This window comes from Aotus nancymaae, unplaced genomic scaffold, assembly GCF_030222135.1.
Source record: "Aotus nancymaae isolate 86718 unplaced genomic scaffold, 86718_ANA_hifiasm-v0.15.2.pri h1tg000025l, whole genome shotgun sequence".
Classification (NCBI taxonomy): Eukaryota; Metazoa; Chordata; class Mammalia; order Primates; family Aotidae; genus Aotus; species Aotus nancymaae.
Genome location: NW_026988438.1, coordinates 38,496,058 through 38,515,490, shown reverse-complemented (window position 1 = coordinate 38,515,490; position 19,433 = coordinate 38,496,058). Strand labels below are relative to the sequence as shown.

General features: G+C 39.8%; 1 protein-coding gene across 1 annotated transcript in view; it reads left to right on the top strand.

Moving 5' to 3' along the window:
- Window positions 1–19,433, top strand: part of DNAH11 (dynein axonemal heavy chain 11) — a 407,386-nt gene that overhangs the window by 202,574 nt on the left and 185,379 nt on the right. Inside the window, exons 37-43 of the mRNA XM_064380322.1 lie at window positions 3,188–3,280; window positions 4,887–5,081; window positions 5,915–5,992; window positions 8,145–8,277; window positions 11,011–11,138; window positions 12,517–12,665; window positions 18,536–18,686. Of these exons, the coding sequence (XP_064236392.1) occupies window positions 3,188–3,280; window positions 4,887–5,081; window positions 5,915–5,992; window positions 8,145–8,277; window positions 11,011–11,138; window positions 12,517–12,665; window positions 18,536–18,686 (927 nt within the window). The remainder of the gene's footprint in view (window positions 1–3,187; window positions 3,281–4,886; window positions 5,082–5,914; window positions 5,993–8,144; window positions 8,278–11,010; window positions 11,139–12,516; window positions 12,666–18,535; window positions 18,687–19,433) is intronic.

Genomic DNA, 19,433 nt, shown 5'->3' with positions numbered 1-19,433 from the left:
TTGAGACAGTCTCACTCTTGCCAGAATGGAGTGCAATGGCATGATCTCGGCTCACTGCAACCTCTGCCTCCTGGGTTTAAGTCATTCTCCTGCCTCAGTCTCCCAAGTAGTTGGGACTACAGGTGTGCACCAACACACTCAGCTAATTTTTGTGTTTTTAGTAGAGATGGGGTTTCACCTTGATGGCCAAGATGGTCTTGATTTGTTTACCTCATAATCCGCCTGCCTCAGCGTCCTAAAGTATTGGTAATACAGGTGTGAGCCACTGCACCTCGCCCAAGCCTATTTTAATTTTGTAATGGTAAAAAGTCAGAAGAAAAACTGTAATAGAGTCCAGGGAATGTGGAGTTTCAACTATATCCATTTTCAGTAGTGACATTTAAACATTTAGTGAGCATCTACTATATCTAAGTAACGTGCTTATTGTTGACCATGATGAATGGGTAAGATACAAACACCCAGATTTCTGACTTTGAGGAATTTAGGTAATTCAGTTTACATGACATAAAAATTGGGAGACAATGGAGAATGAAAAGATTGTCAGAGTTTTCAGGGAGGAAAGAAACCAATATTTACTGAATGGGTACCATGTGTTATGTTACAAAACTGTCAAAAGAAGTTTACCAGTTTGTTTTTATTAGCCCTGTTATTCAGATGAGAAAACTGAGCAAAACAACCCGGAGTCCATATAGCTAACAAGTGGTAAGGGCAAGATTTGACTTCAGTTCTTTCTAATTCTGTCTAGGACATACCTGTAGCCAATTACAAGAGGAAGGTGTTGGGAGTACAGGTAGAACAAAGAAGGAAAGAGTTCGCTAATTCAGAAATGTTACAGATGACATGAGGTGAAAAAAATCCGGCCAGGACGGAAGAGCTGGGTTAGGAACACAATTCTTGGATACCTTTCTGTGCTCCAGAAGTTAATTTGGAAAAATAGTAGACATTTTTGGCCAATGGAATGATATAATGAAAATGATGAAGATAATTTTAGCAATTTGCATTGTTTAAATGTTTAGCAGAGGCACCAAGTACTCTGAAATCTGTGGTCCAGAATTTCTTCTGCATCCTCTCCTTTATTTGTCACTGCAATAACATAACCATCTCCCAGCTTGAAACTCTGGCTCTCAGAAATACCATTTGACCCAGCAATCCCATTACTGGATATACACCCAAAGGTTTATAAGTCCTTCTACTGTAAAGACACATGCACATGTATGTTTATTGCGGCACTATTCACAATAGCAAAGACTTGGAACCAGTCCAAATGCCCATCAATGATAGACTGTATAAAGAAAATACGGCACATATACATCATGAAATGCTATGCAGCCATAAAAAAGGATGAGTTCATGTCCTTTGCAGGGACGTGGATGAAGATGGAAACTGTCATTCTCAGCACACTAACACAAGAACAGAAAACCAAACACCATCTATTCTGACTCATAGTGGAGTTGAACAACGAGAACACATGAACATAGGGAGGGGAACATCACACACCAGGGCCTGTCAGGCATGTGGGGGTCTAGGGGACGGAGAGCATTAGGAGAAATACCTAATGTAGATGACAGATTGAGGGTGCAGCACACCACCATGGTACATGTATATCTATGTAACAAACCTGCACTTTCTGCACATGTAGCCCAGAGCTTAAAGTATGAAAAAAAGACTGGTTCTTCCTCCTCCTTTTCCTCTTCAAGCCTCGTCCTACTCCATCAGTGGCTTTCAAATGATTTTTTACTCTTTTTTGTTTGTTTGTTTTGTTTTGAGACAGGGTTTCACTTTGTTGCCCAGACTGGAGTGTAGTGATGTGATCATGGCTGACCGCAGCCTCAACCTCCCTGGTTCAAGCAATCTTCTCACCTCAGCCTCCTAAGTAACTGAGATTTTAGGCATGCACCACCACACCTGGCTAATTTTTGTATTTTTTGCAGGGGTGGGATTTTCTCCATTTTTCCCAGGCTGGTCTGGAACTCCTGGGCTGAAGCAATCCACCCACCTCAGCCTCCCAAAGTGCTGAGATTACAGGCATGAGCCACCACACCCAGCCACTTTTTACTCTTATTTGCATCATACCCTGGTGTTTTACATTTCATTCTATCTATTTTATTACAGACAGCAGTGATGGTCGAGACCTACTAAATTGATTTGATTATCCACTAATGGAGTAAATGGGATATTTACACATGTAATATTGTTTCAGGGCCCACGCAAAATTTGTATTCACATTAACTCACTTTACTCCTACAACCACTTAAACGTAGGTGGGTGCTTTTATCTGCCTTTTTATAGCTGATGATTCTGAGGCTCTGGGAGGTAAAGTGTTTTTCCCACAGACACAGCTGAGAGACACTGGAGAGATGGGTTGTTACTATGTAGGTTGTAGGTGGACAGCAAAAGAGAGGCGGACAGTCCTGTGTAAGCAGTTGGTTCATTCGGGACACCTTTACGGAGCATCTGCCCTGTGCCGTACACTCTGCTAGGCCCGAGAAGACGGTGAATATGGGAAATAAGTTTATCATGAGAAAAAGCCAGAAGAAAAAATGTAATTGGACCCAGGGAGCATGGAGTTGCAATTGTGTCCAATCTCAGAAGTGTTATTCTGGGATCCTCCAGGAGCTCAGAGCCTGTGGGAGGAATCTTCATTAGGGATAATGTTGAAGTCTCAAAAAGATATAACTGAATCTTCATGACATGGTTTTTATTATATTATGTGCCAGCATCTAGGCCGAAGCGTCTGAGTGATGAGGACGTGCAGTAATTAGGGCCATTAGAGATTGAAGTCTGGGAAGAGGTAGAATACCAGGGCCCTTGGTGAAACCAGCTCAGCTGGAGAAATGAGCTTCAGGTTGGGGGTGAAGACATGGAATTTGTTGAGCTACTGCGTTAGCCTGTCTATTGAGAGACTCCAGCAAGGGAGGCGGACGGAGCCTTGTGCAAATGCTGCAGTTAAGTGCTGCAGAAAGGAGAGACTTGCTGACAGAGGCAGAAAAAAACAGGTGAAAGAAACAGGACAACACTATGGGGACACAGTTTTCCACAATTTCAAAGAGGACAAGAAAATGGTATTTTGAATCATTAAAGTGTGTATTTATGGGAACCGCTTTCTTTAAACTTTTAACTCTTACCTCTGGAATGAGAATCCTATTCCCTCAGTTTTTGAGAAAACCAACCCATGTTTTGATTTTAGGATCATTATGACTGGGGACTTCGTGCTATTAAATCTGTCTTGGTTGTGGCTGGCTCTCTGAAACGAGGAGATAGAAACAGACCTGAAGATCAGGTACTGCAGTGCTAATAGGATTTTGCTGAGTGAGTAACTGACCAGTTTCACAGAAGTGAAAGTATATGCCTGGATGGTGGGGTGTGCATAGCACAACTTTTAACAAGCATAACATCTATTGTTCATGCAGGAAATTTGAGGAGTGGTGCTACTTATAAGAGGTCACAAGTGTTTCTGAGTACAAAGTAAGGAATCTGGAAAAGAAAATGTGATTGTACGAGTACTTTTGAAATATCAGCCACAAAAAGTATTTTGACAAGTTATAATCAGATAATTCAGTAATCATTGATTTCCTCTGAGGAACATTTAAGAAATCTGATTGAGTTGGGATATTAATCCTGGAAAGTCAGTGAAGATACAATGGGAGAAAGTACATCCATTTCATGAGATGTAAGATGGGCATGCAGAATGAAACAGGAAGGGTAGTTTCCTAACACCAGTGAAATGCTTGATTGGTTGGTTAGAGCAACTAGAGAAATGTTCTACTCTCCTTTCTGGAGAGAAATGATAACACATCATGCATTTTTCCCTATTAAATAAGTAGCGAGAGCAATGCATATGCTTTATAAGTCCATTTTCACACTGCTATAAAGAACTCACTGATAGTGGGTAATTTATAAAGGGGTTTAGTTGACTCACAGTTCCACAGGCTTAACAGAAAGCCTGACTGGGAGAACTCAGGAAACTGACCATCATGGAGCAAGGCGATGGGGAAGCATGGAACTTCTTCACATGGTGGCAGGAGAGAGAGAGAGTGAAGGGGAAAGTGCCTCATGCTTTTAACCCATCAGATCTCCTGAGAACTCATTATCACAAGAACAGCAAGGAGGGAATCCGCCCCATGATCCAGTCCCCTCCCACTAGGCTCTCCTCCAATTCCAAACCATATCAATATGTATCACCATGTCTATGTGCAGTGTGACCTGAGAAATAGCAAAACAAAATAAAAAAAAACCTTGATCTACTCTTTTTTTTTTTTAAACTGAGGTGTATTTATCATGTGATTTTCTACTTTTCTTTGCCAATATTTTTCTCTTTTCCTTTTAGTCATAATTTAGTACTAGGTGAAGATTTTCTTTCATTTATTTGTTCTCTTGCTTTTTTATTTCTGTTGAAATGCTTAGCTCTTTCTGTAAAAGTTATCTTGATGTTTGAGTTACTGCTTTTAAAATCTTTGGCTTTCAGCCAAGATAGATAAACAACAAAAAACAAAAAACAAAATGTTTAAGATTTTCATTCTTAAATTCTCAGAGTACTGTGGACAAAATGGTCTGATGGGTTTGATTAAATTCTGGAATTTGAGGATTCAAGAGAGAATGCCCTTAGATTCTGCCTGAAGATCAAAACAGATCATTGGCAGGGAAGGAAAAGGCCTCCTTGCTGTTCTTACTCTAAGCATTGCCCATTGTATCAGTTCACCCTTCTCATGTTCTGATATGTCAATTTTAGACATTTAACCTCCCTATTAATAGAATGCCATCTTAATGGAGAACAGTACCAGTATCTCATGCTTCCCATATTAGGATTAAAAATAACAAACATCTCTGGTTCTTTAGGTGTTTGTTAGACCTTGTATTGGCTTTTGTATACAATGTTTTTTTTCTAGGTACTCATGAGAGCATTAAGGGATTTCAATATGCCTAAAATAGTGACTGACGACATCCCAGTGTTTCTGGGCTTGGTCGGTGACCTGTTTCCAGCCCTGGATGTGCCCCGGAGGAGGAAGCTGCACTTTGAACAGATGGTCAGGCAGTCTACCCTGGAGCTCCGCCTGCAGCCTGAAGAGAGCTTCATCCTAAAAGTAAAAGGAGCATTTGGTTTTCATGGCAGCTATTGGGATTGTCAGTGGAAATAATCGTGGCTAACTGATACTAAAGCAAGATGTTAACTTGCACCCTAACCTTCATAGGATCTCACTATATGCTTTCAAGCATTTTCATATGGCAGTATTAAGTAAACATTAGTAAATATTTTAGTAGCCTCACTCTGTAAGGTGAACATAGATATGATTGTCACGAGTTTTAAATGTAAGCATACTTTTAATTAGGTTACAAAAGTTGGTTCTTGGAGACATACACTAAAAATTTACTTTGCTCTTTCCTCCTTTTTAGAGAATATTGGAAGTAAAATCATTAGTGCATGCTTCTAGTGAGGGAAGAATGACAACATGTGTGAGAATAACTTAGGTAGATATCCGACATATCCAAGGCTTGGCTGTATTAATATTCAACTTGAATTCAGCGAATGAATGCACATTAGACACTATATACATTATCCATTTTAGATATTTCATAGGATATAAATCATTACTCAGTTGTAGAGGGTGATTAGCTATTTACAACTGTTTGTTCAAAACTTCATGGAGAGTTAATGATTTTTGTAAATAACCCCTGCCATATACTGAGTACTGCATAAAATCATGGTTAGCTTCAGTCTCATCCCTGTGGTCTGCGTGGGAGATCCAGGAGAAACTATACTTTGCACTTATGGTCTATTTGAACTTTCTCTGAACATACGGTTGTCAGTAGGGGCTGGCTTGGGTGTAAGGAAAGAAGAATTGGGCAAAAATGGGTAGGTTATCTTTTTGTCACCAACCCATTAAAGGAAACCAGCGACCAGCTGTTTGCTCTGCAGGTTGTCCAGCTTGAGGAACTGTTGGCTGTGCGGCACTCGGTCTTTGTGGTTGGAAATGCAGGCACAGGAAAGAGTAAGGTATAGTAAATTGCCTAATAGCTTTCAGCCATAGAAAGAACATGTGTTGTCATTGCGGTTTGGTCTATTTGCAATGCTCCTCAAAAGAATTCCCCTCCATGAAGCCCATCATAATTTTGGTTCAGAATCTGAGACTATAATCTTGCTGCTTGACCAATTATCATTCTTTTTCTTGATATTGGTTGGGGGGTGGAGAATGAGAAGCAAATAGAGCATTGCATTCACATAGGAGAAGCAAGCCAAGATGAAGATTGAGCTTTCCACATGAGATGTTTAGCATCAGATACAGGCATTCTGATGGACGCCCTCCTACCTTACACACCTTTCAATACATTTGTGCTTGGATTCTTTTATCAAAGATAAACATATTAAGAGACTGTGGAACAAGATATCTGGCTGGAGGATTTGATTGGCTGTAGCCGCATTTATCATCCCTATTTTCTTTTCCAAGTTATTCTTGACTTTCTTCCCCATATCATTAAGAAAAACAAACCCAAATATTTTCCTTCAGTACTCCCTCAGAAATGGAACCCTCTATATGGCCAAACAAAACTTAAAAATAAAAGGAAGTGGCAAAAGCCAGATTTTTGAGGTACCTATTATGTGCTGTGCTAGGTGCATTGTGTATGACTTATTCTGCACAACAGTGATATACTATGGGTATTATTGTCCCCGTTTTTAGTTCACTGCTTGATTTTGTTTTGTCTTACCGACAGTCCTGGCAACATACTTATTTTCTTGGTTGGCAGACGGTATATGCAGAACTGCATGCATTTTAATTCAGGATGCTTGGGTATAAACATATTTGGTAGCCAAAAACTAAAAATAATCAGATTGAGCATGTGAGATTTTACTGCATGGCAGTATATGGAACTTGCTAGTGTTTAGATCAGAGCCCAAAGTGGAAAAATTGTAAGAAAAACAATCTGTGTATAGAGATTTTTCTAGTGAAGAATATGATAAATGAAATATTAAAGTACATAACTGATAGACCTGTAATTATTTTGTTAGAGTAAGTTACAGATGTAGGCCACAGTTCAAGGAAGGATAATTCTATACTTTCCAGTAGATTAATGGTTTCTAAAAAATATAAGCTTAATATTCCTAAGGCATTTACTTTCTTTGATCTAGTCTTCACCAGTTCTGTTCTACTCAACATCTACGGAAGCGAGGATACCCAGAGCACTGCAGCTCAGGGTGACATTCTTTAGCATCTTACCATTTCAAAGTGTTTGCCAATTGTTTATCAGTTCTTCAAAACCCCTCTGAGTAGGTCAGCATGATAAATACCTAAGACAAAAGTCTCGGCTTTTCAAAGAGAGCAAAAGGGAGAGTTAGGGCAGATATTTGAGTTACAGTATCAATTAGTTCAATAGACATACACCGATCACCTGTTCTGTGAGTTCTCATTGTCAAGGCTTTTCCTCCATTATCTGGATCAGGGTTTCTCAGCCTCAGCACTGTTGACATTCTGGACTGGATAGCTCCACTGTAGGGGTCTATCCTGTGCGCTGAAAGATATTTAGCACCCTCCTTGGCCTGCATCCACTAGATGCCCAGAAGCCCTTTCCCGCTTCTTCCCCCAAGTCAAGACAGTCTCTTTCTGAGAACCACTGCCCTAAGTCGCTGGGTCTCAAAGCATGTCCAGACCAGTATCATTGGCATCAGTGATGCCTTGTTGGAACTGCACATTACTGACCCCACCTCAGACCTACCGAAACAGAAGCTCTGGGATTGGGCCCAGCAATCTGTATTTCACTACCCTCCAAACAATTCTGATGTGGGCTACATTTTGAGAAAAACCAATCTTGCTGATGCAGGCAGGGTAGATTTTATAATCAACATGAATACTTATTTATGTATGGCCCTGCACTTTGCACACATGGTTAAAAATCTCAAATGAGAAAGCGACTTCCTTTAGTCTAAATGGTTCAAAGAATCCAGTGAGCTGATTCTGTCTCGCTGAGCATTTGTAAGATGAAGCTTTTCAAGATGGTAATGGAAGTGCACATATGTGCAGTTTTCCCTTCTCAATCTTAGCGCACACAGAACATCTAGGAACACATAATGAATAAGAAAAACCCTTCAGAAATCTTTTACTTTCTGTTTGCCTCACATTAGTATTAATTTATTTGGTTCTTCTTCCCCTCAGATTTTGAGAACACTGAACCGAACATATGTTAACATGAAACAGAAGCCGGTTTGGAATGACTTAAACCCTAAAGCTGTGACAACAGATGAACTCTTTGGTTTCATACATCATGTTACCCGAGAATGGAAAGATGGTAAGTAGTATCTCCTCTTTAGAGGCACTAAAGTTTTCTTTTCTTTCTATCCAGAGAGCCATTTTTCAGTATGAGCCAATTTTGGTCATAGTCCCAGATTTACTGTTTATATGTTGGCATTATTGGAAATATAGCAGATCACAACAGCATTTATAATGTATAAATTGAAACTAGATTTGAATAAGTACTTGATTTGCATTGAGCAGAATTGCACTCAGAGCTGTTGTATTTTATCCCATGTCAATTATGTCAGGGCTCCCTGTAAATCAGGAGCGAAGTCACCATGAATGCCTCAGGGAATGTCTCTGAAGTACCTGATACAAGACACTGACTGAAGTTCAGGCAGGCATTATTCCAGGTGCTGGGGACAGAAGTCAGTAGAGCATGTTTCCTGCCCTGAAATTATTTGTAAACAAACAGGTCTCTTTGTGCCAATCTGTTAGGACTTGCTATTACAATAAATGCACTAACCTTGGCATCATTCTTGAGGCCTCTCTCCCTCTCACACCCTACATCCAACCTCACAGCAAATCCTGTAGGCTTTACCTTTAAAATGTCTGTGAATTCCAGTTCTTCTCACCTTCTCCATAGATACCACATTAGTTGAAGCCACCATCATGTCTCACCTGTACTACAGCAGCTGGGCACCTCCTCCTGCTGTTTTCCCTGCAGTTCATTTGACCTACAGCAGACAGAAGGCTTCAAATGTTACTTCTCTGCTTTTGATTTCTAGTGGGTTCCAGTCACCTTTAGAATCCAACCTTTTCCTTGGCTTATAAGGCTCTATGTGATTGGATCCCTGTCCGTCCCCAAATCCCACCATCCCTGACTTCATTTCCCACCACTTACTATAATCCATTCATTTTGACCTCATTGCTGTTCCTTGAACTTGATCCTGTCATGGGGCCTCAGCTCTTCATGTTCCTGCCATTAGCGACACTCTTCTGGATGCCTGCATGACTTGCTCCCTTATCTTATTTCAGCATCTGGTCAAATGTCACATCAGAAAGGACTTCTCTGATGGCAGATCTAAGGTAGAAATGTAAATCAAAATCACAATGAGATAGCATCTCACACCAGTCAGAAAAACTATTATTAAAAAGTCAAATGATGCTGGTGAGGCTGTGGAGAAAAGGGACCGCTTATAGACTTGGTGGGAATGTGAATAAGTTGAGTCACTATGGGAAGCAGTTTGAAGATTTCTCAAATAATTTAAGACAGAACTACCATTTAACCCAGCAATCCCATTACTGGGTACATACCTAAAGGAAAATAAATTGTTCTACCAAGAAGACACATGCACTCATATGTTCATTGCAGTACTGTTCACAATAGCAAAGACATGGAATCAACCTAAGTGCCCATTAATGGTGGATTAGATAAAGAAAACATGGTACATATGCACCATGGAATACGACGTAGCCATAAAAAGGAACAAAATCATGTCCTTTGCAGCAACATGGATGTAGCTGGAGGCCGTTATCCTAAATGAATTAATGCAGAGACAGAAAACCAAATGCTGCATGTTCTCATTTATTAGTGGGAGCTAAACATTGGGTACATGTGGACTTAAAGATGGGAACCATTGACAGTGAGGCCCACTAGAGGTGGGAGAGAAGGAAAGGGGCAGGGGATGAAAAACTACCTGTTGGGTACTACGCTCATTACCTGGACAATGGCACCATTTGTATCCCAAACCCCAGTGTCACACAGTATACTCATGCAACAAACCTGCACGCACATCATCTGAATCTAAAACAAAAGTTGAAATTTTAAAAAGAATAATAAAGCAGGACACCCTTCGTCATTCTCTATCCTCTCCTCTTGTGAACACTCCATTTTCTGTGGGACAGCTTTTACTGTCTCAGCCTAGCTTCTGTCTTTTTGTAAAGAACTGTGGCAGGGAGAGAACTGTATCTGTTTAGGCTGAAGAACTTGGAAACTGTTCAAACTATTAGAAAAGTTTGCTAGCTGCTTTGTGAATCATGGTGGCAGGTTCCATTAGATACCGTCACTTTTGACACAAAATGTTTCACAAAGGAAACATTCTACACACATGCATCAAAACAGTTTTACAATGCTGTTAGATATACTAGAGCTTGAAAAATTAACGACTGTTAAATATGTCACATAAAATACACAATGCTTAGATATGTAATAATGGCAAAAAGGACTGTAGATGTAAAATGGTTTTGCGTATACATCCTGTTAAGGAATGATGTGTTGTTATCCCAATGAGCACATTTCTGTAAGAGACATATAGTGCTTCTGAGTGCTTTAGCTTCAGAATTATGCCCTTGAAAATTGTTATAGCAAAATGGAGAAAGGTGAAATAAACAAATATTTGATCTAAAATGGATACTTAACATGTGTGTGAAGAAGGATCGTGTCTTCACTTGGTGTAAGTTTTGAGTTTTATGTACATTAACCTCTGTAAATCCACACAGCTGTTCATGACAGAAGGTTTTGTTATCTCTGTCTGGCATATGGAGAAGCTCAGTCATGGAAGTTCCTTCTCAGGGAGGTGAAGCTTGCACACTGGCAAATAGCAGAGCTGGATTTGGAAACCATGTGGCTCAAATGGTGTTCCAAACTGCCCACAAGAAAGAGGCAGGAAACATGCTTTTATTTAGTTAATAAAAGAGCTTCCAAGATGAGTAATACCAATCTATGGTAGGAGTAAACAGCACTCAACTGCATTCTATATTAGGATTGTGTACTCTTACTTTATAGGTCTCTTCTCGTTCATTCTGCGAGAACAAGCAAATCTTAAGCATGATGGGCCGAAATGGATAGTCCTGGATGGAGATATTGATCCCATGTGGATTGAATCACTCAATACTGTAATGGATGATAACAAGGTGAATAAAACTTCAGTCCTAAACCTTAAATATAACATCCCGAGTGTATTAAGAGTTCCATTCACTTGTTGATGTTAGTACTAGTTTTTGCTTATTAACCTGGTATTCTTTATGTAATTACCATTTCGATAAGTGTTGCTTTCCTGATAACTTTCTTAATTTCACCATTAAAGAATTTCAAGGAACATGTTCTGTTTCTTTGAATTCAGCCACCTTTACTGAGAACTCTCAGATACAAATCTAAGAATTTAGTTTACACATCTTAGCATTACCACTAAGAGGTAGGCATAAATTATTAGATAGATAGATAGATAGATAGATAGACAGATAGACAGACAGACAGACAGACAGACAGACAGACAGACAGATAGATAGATACGGAGTCTCGCTGGAGTGCAATGGTGCACTCTCAGCTCACCGCAACCTCCGCCTCCCGGGTTCAAGCAATTCTCCTGCCTCAACCTCTCAAGTAGCTGGGACTGCAGGTGTGTGCAACCATGCCTGGCTAATTTTTGTATTTTTAAGTAGAGACAGGGTTTCACCATGTTGGTCAGGCTGGTCTCAAACCCCTGACTTTGTGATCTGCCCACCTCAGCCTCTCAAAGTGCTGGTATTACAGCTGTCAGCCACCGCACCTGGCTTATATCTTATCTTTGATTAAGTATGAATACTTAGACAATGAAAGAACTGGTTTGTGACATATGATAATTGAAAGTAACTAGTTCCTATGGCTATGGATTGAGTTTAAATGTTTTCCCAAGCTTTTTTTTTTTTTTTTCTTTGCCACAGTTAATCCAGCATTCTCAGCAAAAAACCTGGTACAGGTCTGTGAGATAGCATTCAGGCAACACAGGGTCTTTTGTTGGGGTCAGCAGAGAGATCAGTAATCATCGTTACTCCAGGACAGAGTTAGTAACCCCCTTAAATTAACAGTAATGACTGCTTTCTCAGCTGAGACACTGTTCATCATAAAATACAGGTTTGGGATCTTTATACTTGTATGAGTGTCTTGGGACAATTGATAATTGTGGCATTTCAGATTCTAAAGGTTTTTTTTTTTTGGTATAAAGGTCTTTTCATGTGATTAATTTTTACAGTAAATGTCTTTTATTTGACTTAGTAATAAAATTACTACAATTATTTAAAGGTTGGCATTTCCAAGTCCATTTAGGTGAGTTTATTCCTCAAGGGTAAATCAGGTCATCTCAGAGGGGAGCTTAGATCTTTATTCAGATTGCACTTCTGATTCAGGACGTTGAGTGCACAGCCTGTGGTAATTCTGGTAGGGAAAGTACTTGTTGCTTCTGTATGTTCGCAGCACTGCTTTTGCCCGCGGGTGACAGTGCACCTCTGTACACCACTGTGCTACTCACTCCAGGTGCTGACCCTCGCCAGCAATGAGCGCATCGCCCTCACTCCCTCCATGAGGCTTGTGTTTGAGATACATCACTTAAGGAGCGCAACCCCGGCCACTGTTTCCAGAGCTGGTATTCTGTTTGTGAACCCACAAGATCTGGGCTGGAATCCGTGAGTATTTCTTTTTTGTTTTTTGTAGTAAACTGTGCGTAACATTTACCATTTTGATAATTTTTACTTAAGCACATTCACAAAGTTGTTGCACAGCTATCACCACCATCCATCTCTGGAAGTTTTTTATCTTCCCAAACTGAACCTTACTTAACTCTTAAACAATAACACCTCATTCTCCCCTTCTCCCAGCTCTTGGCAACCTTCATTCTGCTTTCTGTCTCTGTGAATTAGACTGCTCAAGGCACCTCATATGAAAGGAATCATACAGTGTTTGTCTTTTTGTGACAGGTTTATTTCACTTAGCACAATGTCTTCAGAGTTCATTGACGTAGCAGCATATTGCAGGATTTCATTTTTTAAGGCTGTGTAATATTCCATTGTGTGTATATACTATATTTTGTTTACCCCTTCATCTGTAAATGAACACTCGGGTTTCTTCTGCCTTTTGGCTATTGTGAATAATGCTGCTGTAAACATGGATGCGCAAACATTTCTTCAAGACCCTGCTTTCCATTCTTTTGGGTAGAACCCATAAGAAGAATTTCTAGATCATATGTTAATTCTAATTTTAGTTTTCTGAGAAACTACATATTTTTTCCACAGCTGCTACTCATTTATATTCCCACCAACAGTGTATGAGGGTTCTAATCTCTGCATCTGTGCCAGCACTTGTTATTTTCCTTTTTTTTTTAGCAGTAGCCATGCTCATGGGCATGAGGTGATATCTCATTTTAATTTGCATTTCCCTGATGATTAGTGATGTTGAACATCTTTTCATGTGCTTATTGGCTGTTTGTACGTCTTCCTTGGAAAAATGTTCACATAAGTTCTTTGCCTACTTTTTAATCAGTGCTTTTTTAAATTGTTCATGGATCTTGTTAAAATCTTAGTATAAAATTATAAATACATGCTTACTTGAAGAAGGTATTAACAATTAAATTGCAGGCTAATGAATTAGGCTAATTTAAAGATAATTACTTAAGCACTGGAATTACTTAAGCACTGGAATGCCTTTGCCATTTTTACTTGGATGTTACCTGGTTCACATATCTTGAACATGTTAAGAACTCCGTAAATATTTGTTGAGTAAGTGAATAGGTAATGAAAGCTTATATGGAGCACTTATGTAAAAAGAAATCACTTAGGTTTTACATGTTTCAAGTATATATACTTCGCATACATGAACAGTCGTAGTGCTTTGGTTTAGAGCAACTTCATTGTGCCCAGTTGCTTACTCCTCAAATACTTACAATTTCTACGGTTCACCCTGGTGGTAACTTGTCACCTCCAGCATTTCCATTCGGAGCTGTAGGAATGGCTGAGCTCTGCCAGTGAATCCATGCTTGTGCCTGGCATGCTTCTTATGTCAGAAACCTGTTTACCCCTGTGGACATACTCTCCATTCGTCTCACCGTGTTCTGTGCCCCAGGGGCTGTCCTATATGGATCATATTAGTGAGCTCCTTGCCTTCTGGCTCCTAGTTGGTTTGGCCAATGAAGAATCCTGGCAGGAAGTGAGAAGGAGAGAGGAGAGTGAGGTCAGGCTATTTATTCTTCTTCCTGACAGGGTCATGTCAGGCTGGTTCTGTCCCTCAAACTGCAGGTCACAGCTCTTCTTCTATCTCTCCATCAAGGTTCTTTCCTTGAGGTTCTGGCAGTCCTTCATTCTCTTGTCCCTCCAGGAATGGGTACAATAACCATTCCTTGTTATTACCGTCTTGCCATGGTACTGTCCCTTCCATTTTCTCTATTCCTCGCCCACACTTCGGTAACTAGTCCTTTTATTGATCCTTCCCTTATTATCCTGATTTGGGGATGACGTCCGTTTCCTGCTGAATGCCTAACTGATATACTTCTCCAGGTCACCTTTCCTCTGTGTACTGATTCCCTATCTCTACAGCATAGTAGAGCCATGCCCAGGCTTTTGTTTTTGACAAGGCTTTATTGGATTCGCTTGGGGGAAGGAGTGATTTTTCAAAAGTCTCAAATGGAGTGTTTTTCTTGGGATAATAACTTCTTTCCACACCTAGGATTCTGTCTCCTGGGATGCTTATTGTTTGGGGGCTACCTGAAGGAGTCTCTCCAGCAGCCCTGACTCCCTCTGCACAGAGAGCTCAGGCACCGCAGTACATGGCAGCATTCATTTCTTTCATGAGACCCCTTACCCCTCCTGAGTGTGCTCTGATTTCAGTAGGGAACCTCACAGCTCCCAAGGCATATGTAATTCAGTCTGAGTCCTGGCCCATGGAGATTTGTGCTAACAAAAGCTTGGTCGAAATCCCTATTTAAAGAAGGATTTTCATGCAATACATCAAAGATCACAGGTTAGCTAGAGAGACGCCCAACTTATATTCCTAGGAGAGTTAAACAACTCTGTTTTCACCATTAGATTTTACTTTTGGAGGTTTTTGTTTTATCCAGAATTAATGTGTAGGTATTACTTTTCGTTTGTGTAACCAAAGAATTCATCCAGGTCATTTTCCAAAACAATGGAAATCTTCTCTAAAAGATATTTTTATATTTTCACCTCTCATTGCAATAAACTTCCAGTAAGTCACAAAATGGCTATTTTAGAAAAAAGGGTATTTTTTCCACTCCATAGTTATTGGATACTTTAACATCTTTAATGTCATTATATTAACAAAGTGATAGCTTTATGGTTATTAATTCATTTAATACACAGTTACCTTCTGAGATAGACATAATTATTAACTTTTCCAAGTGAATCTCTTAAGTGTCAGCGCTTTGTTTCAGAGTCAAAACTTTGAAATAAAGTTGCAAACTATAGTAAAGTTGGGAAGGTAGACAACGTGCAGCCTGAGACACGTCCTACAATCGCTAACTGTTACCATTTTACCACATGTATTTCTCTCTCTTTCCCTGGCATACGGGCACATTTTCTACTTTTATCCATTTTTGCTGAAATACATGAAAGTAAGTTGGAGGCATTAAGACACTTCATCCCTAAATCTGATTACTAAAGAGCAGGTACTGGTAGACGACTCTTGGGAGTCACAGCTTTATATCATACTCTTTCTTCTATTACTTGAACTTATAAAATATTCTGGCTTTGCATCACTAACACTTGCACCTGAATCAGATGAACTTACTGTCGTATGTCCCTACAATCCCACTGTCTCATCTTTGGATACTGTATATACTCAGAAACATGCAACTTCTGAAACAATTGGTGTACACTGCTAGTCAGCATGTGCTGCTAATGTCTGCCACTTTTCCAGGCCATGTGAAAGCGGCCTTCAAGCTTCCTCTGAAGGTAGACTTACAGTCTCTTCAATTCCTTCTATCCTATACAACAGGTTCCAGTCCCAGAGGATTGAGTAATAAATAAAAAGTTTTCGGAGGTCTGAAAACTTTGCCTGTACTAGAAAGTTTCAAAAGCACAGGGTTTAGACTTCACTTGATAAATCTGGAGCAGTTCTGGAGGAGGGAAGAACAACTGAGCCGCTGATAGGAGGACTCATGTGCAAATTCTGAAAAGCCAAAATTGTTTGTTAATGACCTATGTATTGGCATTGAGATGATACATTGGGGCATTCCACTGTAGCCATTTCCCGAGGTGCACACCACTATGAGTGATCTTTTCTGTGAACTTTCAAGGAAAAAATGTGCCATTTTAGTATGCCATTTTCAATTGTATGAAATATAATAGTAGTCATGTTCACATCTGTTGCATCTTTGAGAAATCATAAGGAACTTTTTTGTGAAGCAGTGTTGCAGGAATTGCACACAAATGCAGCTCTAAGCTTCAGTGTTTGCTGAAGGTAACAGTTTCTCCTAAATTTAATGTCTTTTAATGTCTGTTTTATTCCTAAATTATGAAAGTTTAGCAATAATTTCTACATAAATTTTTTAACTGTCCATATTCAGCAACATAGCCATTTTTACTCTCGATCCTATGCTATGTGGTACGATTGACCCCTTGTAGAGGTGATTTGTCTGCCCCCTCTTTTTTTCTCAAGTAGAATCAGCTCTTACCACATTTCAGTTTGGCTGGACTTTTTTCCGGAGCAACTCCCACTATTGGAATTAATTTGTGCAATAGCACCATTTGCTAGTGGGCTTGGTAGATTTTCTCTGAGACTTTAGCTGCTGCTGCTGTGACTCAGTCAAGTTGCTATTATTTACACAATAAGTGCAAAGCTCACTTTTTCCTTCTGGGCTATTTTTTGAAGTTACTGTTTCTAGTTATCCTTGCAATGGCTTTCTGCTTCCACAGAGCCCTGGAAGAAACTTTGTTGGGAAGTGAGTGTGGGTTTGTTATATCCATCAGAGCCCAGGATGCCCGCTCTTAGGCCCAACAGGACACCACTGCCTTTAGAAGATACAAAGGGAGATGGAATCATGATCTGAACCTGAGTCTCCCAATGCCACCAACTCTACTAATGAGTAATGTTGATTGAGAATTTATTTGTCAGATACTAACGTAAGCACTTTGCACATGCAAACTTACATAATCCTCACAACCACCCCAGGAAGTTTAGATGATTATCATCTCCATTTACATAGGAGAAAATTGAAGCACAGAGTGGTTAAGTAACTTGCCCAAGGTAACACAGTTAAAAAATGGTGGGACTGAGATGCATATCCAGGCAGTCTCACTTTAGACTTTCCTTTCCCTGAGAAATTCTCTTTTTGACCCTTCTTGATAAGCTCTAGATACAAAGATTCCACTTTGCACTCTGGCAGCTGATATGGAGTAAAGTCAGTAGCTGGGAGGGTGGCCTTCATTCCTTTGTCCCAGGCACTGACACCTGCTTTCCATTGTTCCGTGGTTCCCACCATCACCACCACACAGAGACATTATTAGGTTACTCTTACGCAATTGGACTTTGACTGAAAAACCATTTCTCTCGGACCCAAAAAAGTTTTGACAGTTGACATTTTGTAAATTAATCAGAGTTGTAACATCATTGACTATTTAATAAACTCTTTTGTGAAGCCTTGCGAAAAGCAAAAGGAGCCTTTTGTCAGATAATCAATCATCTTGCCTTAATGTCTTCTGATGCTCAAAATGTAAAATCTGGTTTGCTTAAAGCAAGGTGTCGCTAAAATTGATCTGTGGTCATACTGCTTCTCTGCTGATTGCTAAATGCATTTATTCCCCTGGCTTCATCCTTAATGAGAACTTTCTGGGGGATTATTTTTAGTTTAACCTAATACGTGTTTGCCCTATAGACTACCATAGGTGCTACGTAGTCATGCTTTGTTTTACTGATATTTTACTAATAATTAAGGATATTTGTTGTATCAAATTGGTAACATTTTGTTTCAAATTACACACACACACACCCCCACACCCACCCAAGAATGAAATGGCCTATCAGAGCCACCTATTCAAAACTCGTTATCAGCTATCAGGTTGGAGTTACATTCGGTCCATTGGAAAAGGAGGCACTTTGAAATAGCCCCTATGGAATTTTCATCTTTTTATTTGTAACTAGATTTCTCATTACTAAATAATTGATGCCAAGATTAATCATGAAAAATCGCAAGCTGTTTTCATAAATAAGGCCTACACTCTGGGAATAGCTTCGCCCCTTCAGGAAATGACATACTGCACTTCCTCATAAATGCTCAGTAATGGCCTACTTATATTCCATTATGTTTGGCTTCTAAGTGCTATTAGGAGTTTCTTTTACAGTCTTTTCATTAAAGTAGAATGGCCATTAAAACAACTTTTTAAAGGGCCATTTTAAAATATTTGCAGTTTGAGAAATAGAATGAACTCACTAAACATGTCCCTGAAGTGTTGCACCAAGCTGTGTTGAAGGAGGAAGCTTTTGACTTGGTGAAATTCTGCTTTTCAAGCCTAGTGTTCAATAAAAGCTTTTCTGTGTTCCTTTTCAGGTATGTGGCCAGTTGGATAGACAGAAGGCAGCATCAATCAGAAAAGGCCAATTTGACTATTCTTTTTGATAAATATGTCCCCGCATGCTTGGATAAGCTGAGAACAAGCTTTAAAACCATCACTTCAATTCCTGAGACTAGCCTGGTGCAGGTTTGTCTTCCATTATACCATTTAAGATTCCAGTCCTGATGTGGTATTGTTTGTTGATCAAGACAACAGAAGTTCTTGCTTGCCCAAGAAAATGAGAAGATTTCCAGAATTGTTAGATTGCTCCACACCTCTTGCCCTCACCCGCCATGTTCCCTGGAGCTTTTTGTAAATGTCTGTTACATTCTGTTAGCATTTAAGTTTGTGCTGTGATTCTTTTCACAGTCTTGTGAAAGAAGGTTGGAACCCTATTTCATTGATTTTTTTTTTATATCCCCAGATAGTTCTTAGCACATAGTAGGTGCCAGATATGTGTTTGTTGAATCATTGTGTTCCTTTCCAGTATCTTCACACAGAATTAGAAGAACAAAGTTGCAATAGCCTTACTTATTTTTCTGGTTCCTAAATAACTTTCCCAGAGAAGGTGCTCAATATGTTTTCCTTTTTTTGAGATGGAGTCTCACACTGTCGCTTGGGCTGGAGCGCAGTGGCACCATCTCGCCTCACTGCAAACTCTGCCTCCTAGGTTCAAGCAATCCTCCTGCCTCAGCCTCCCGAGTAGCTGGGATTACAGGTGCCCACCACCACACCCAGCTATTTTTTTTTTCATATTTTTAATAGAGATGGGGTTTCACTGTTTGGCCAGGCTGGTCTGAAACACCTGACCTCATGATCCGCCCTCCTTGGCCTCCCAAAGTGCTAGGATTACAGGCATGAGCCACAGCACCCTGCCAGTATGTTTTCTTAATA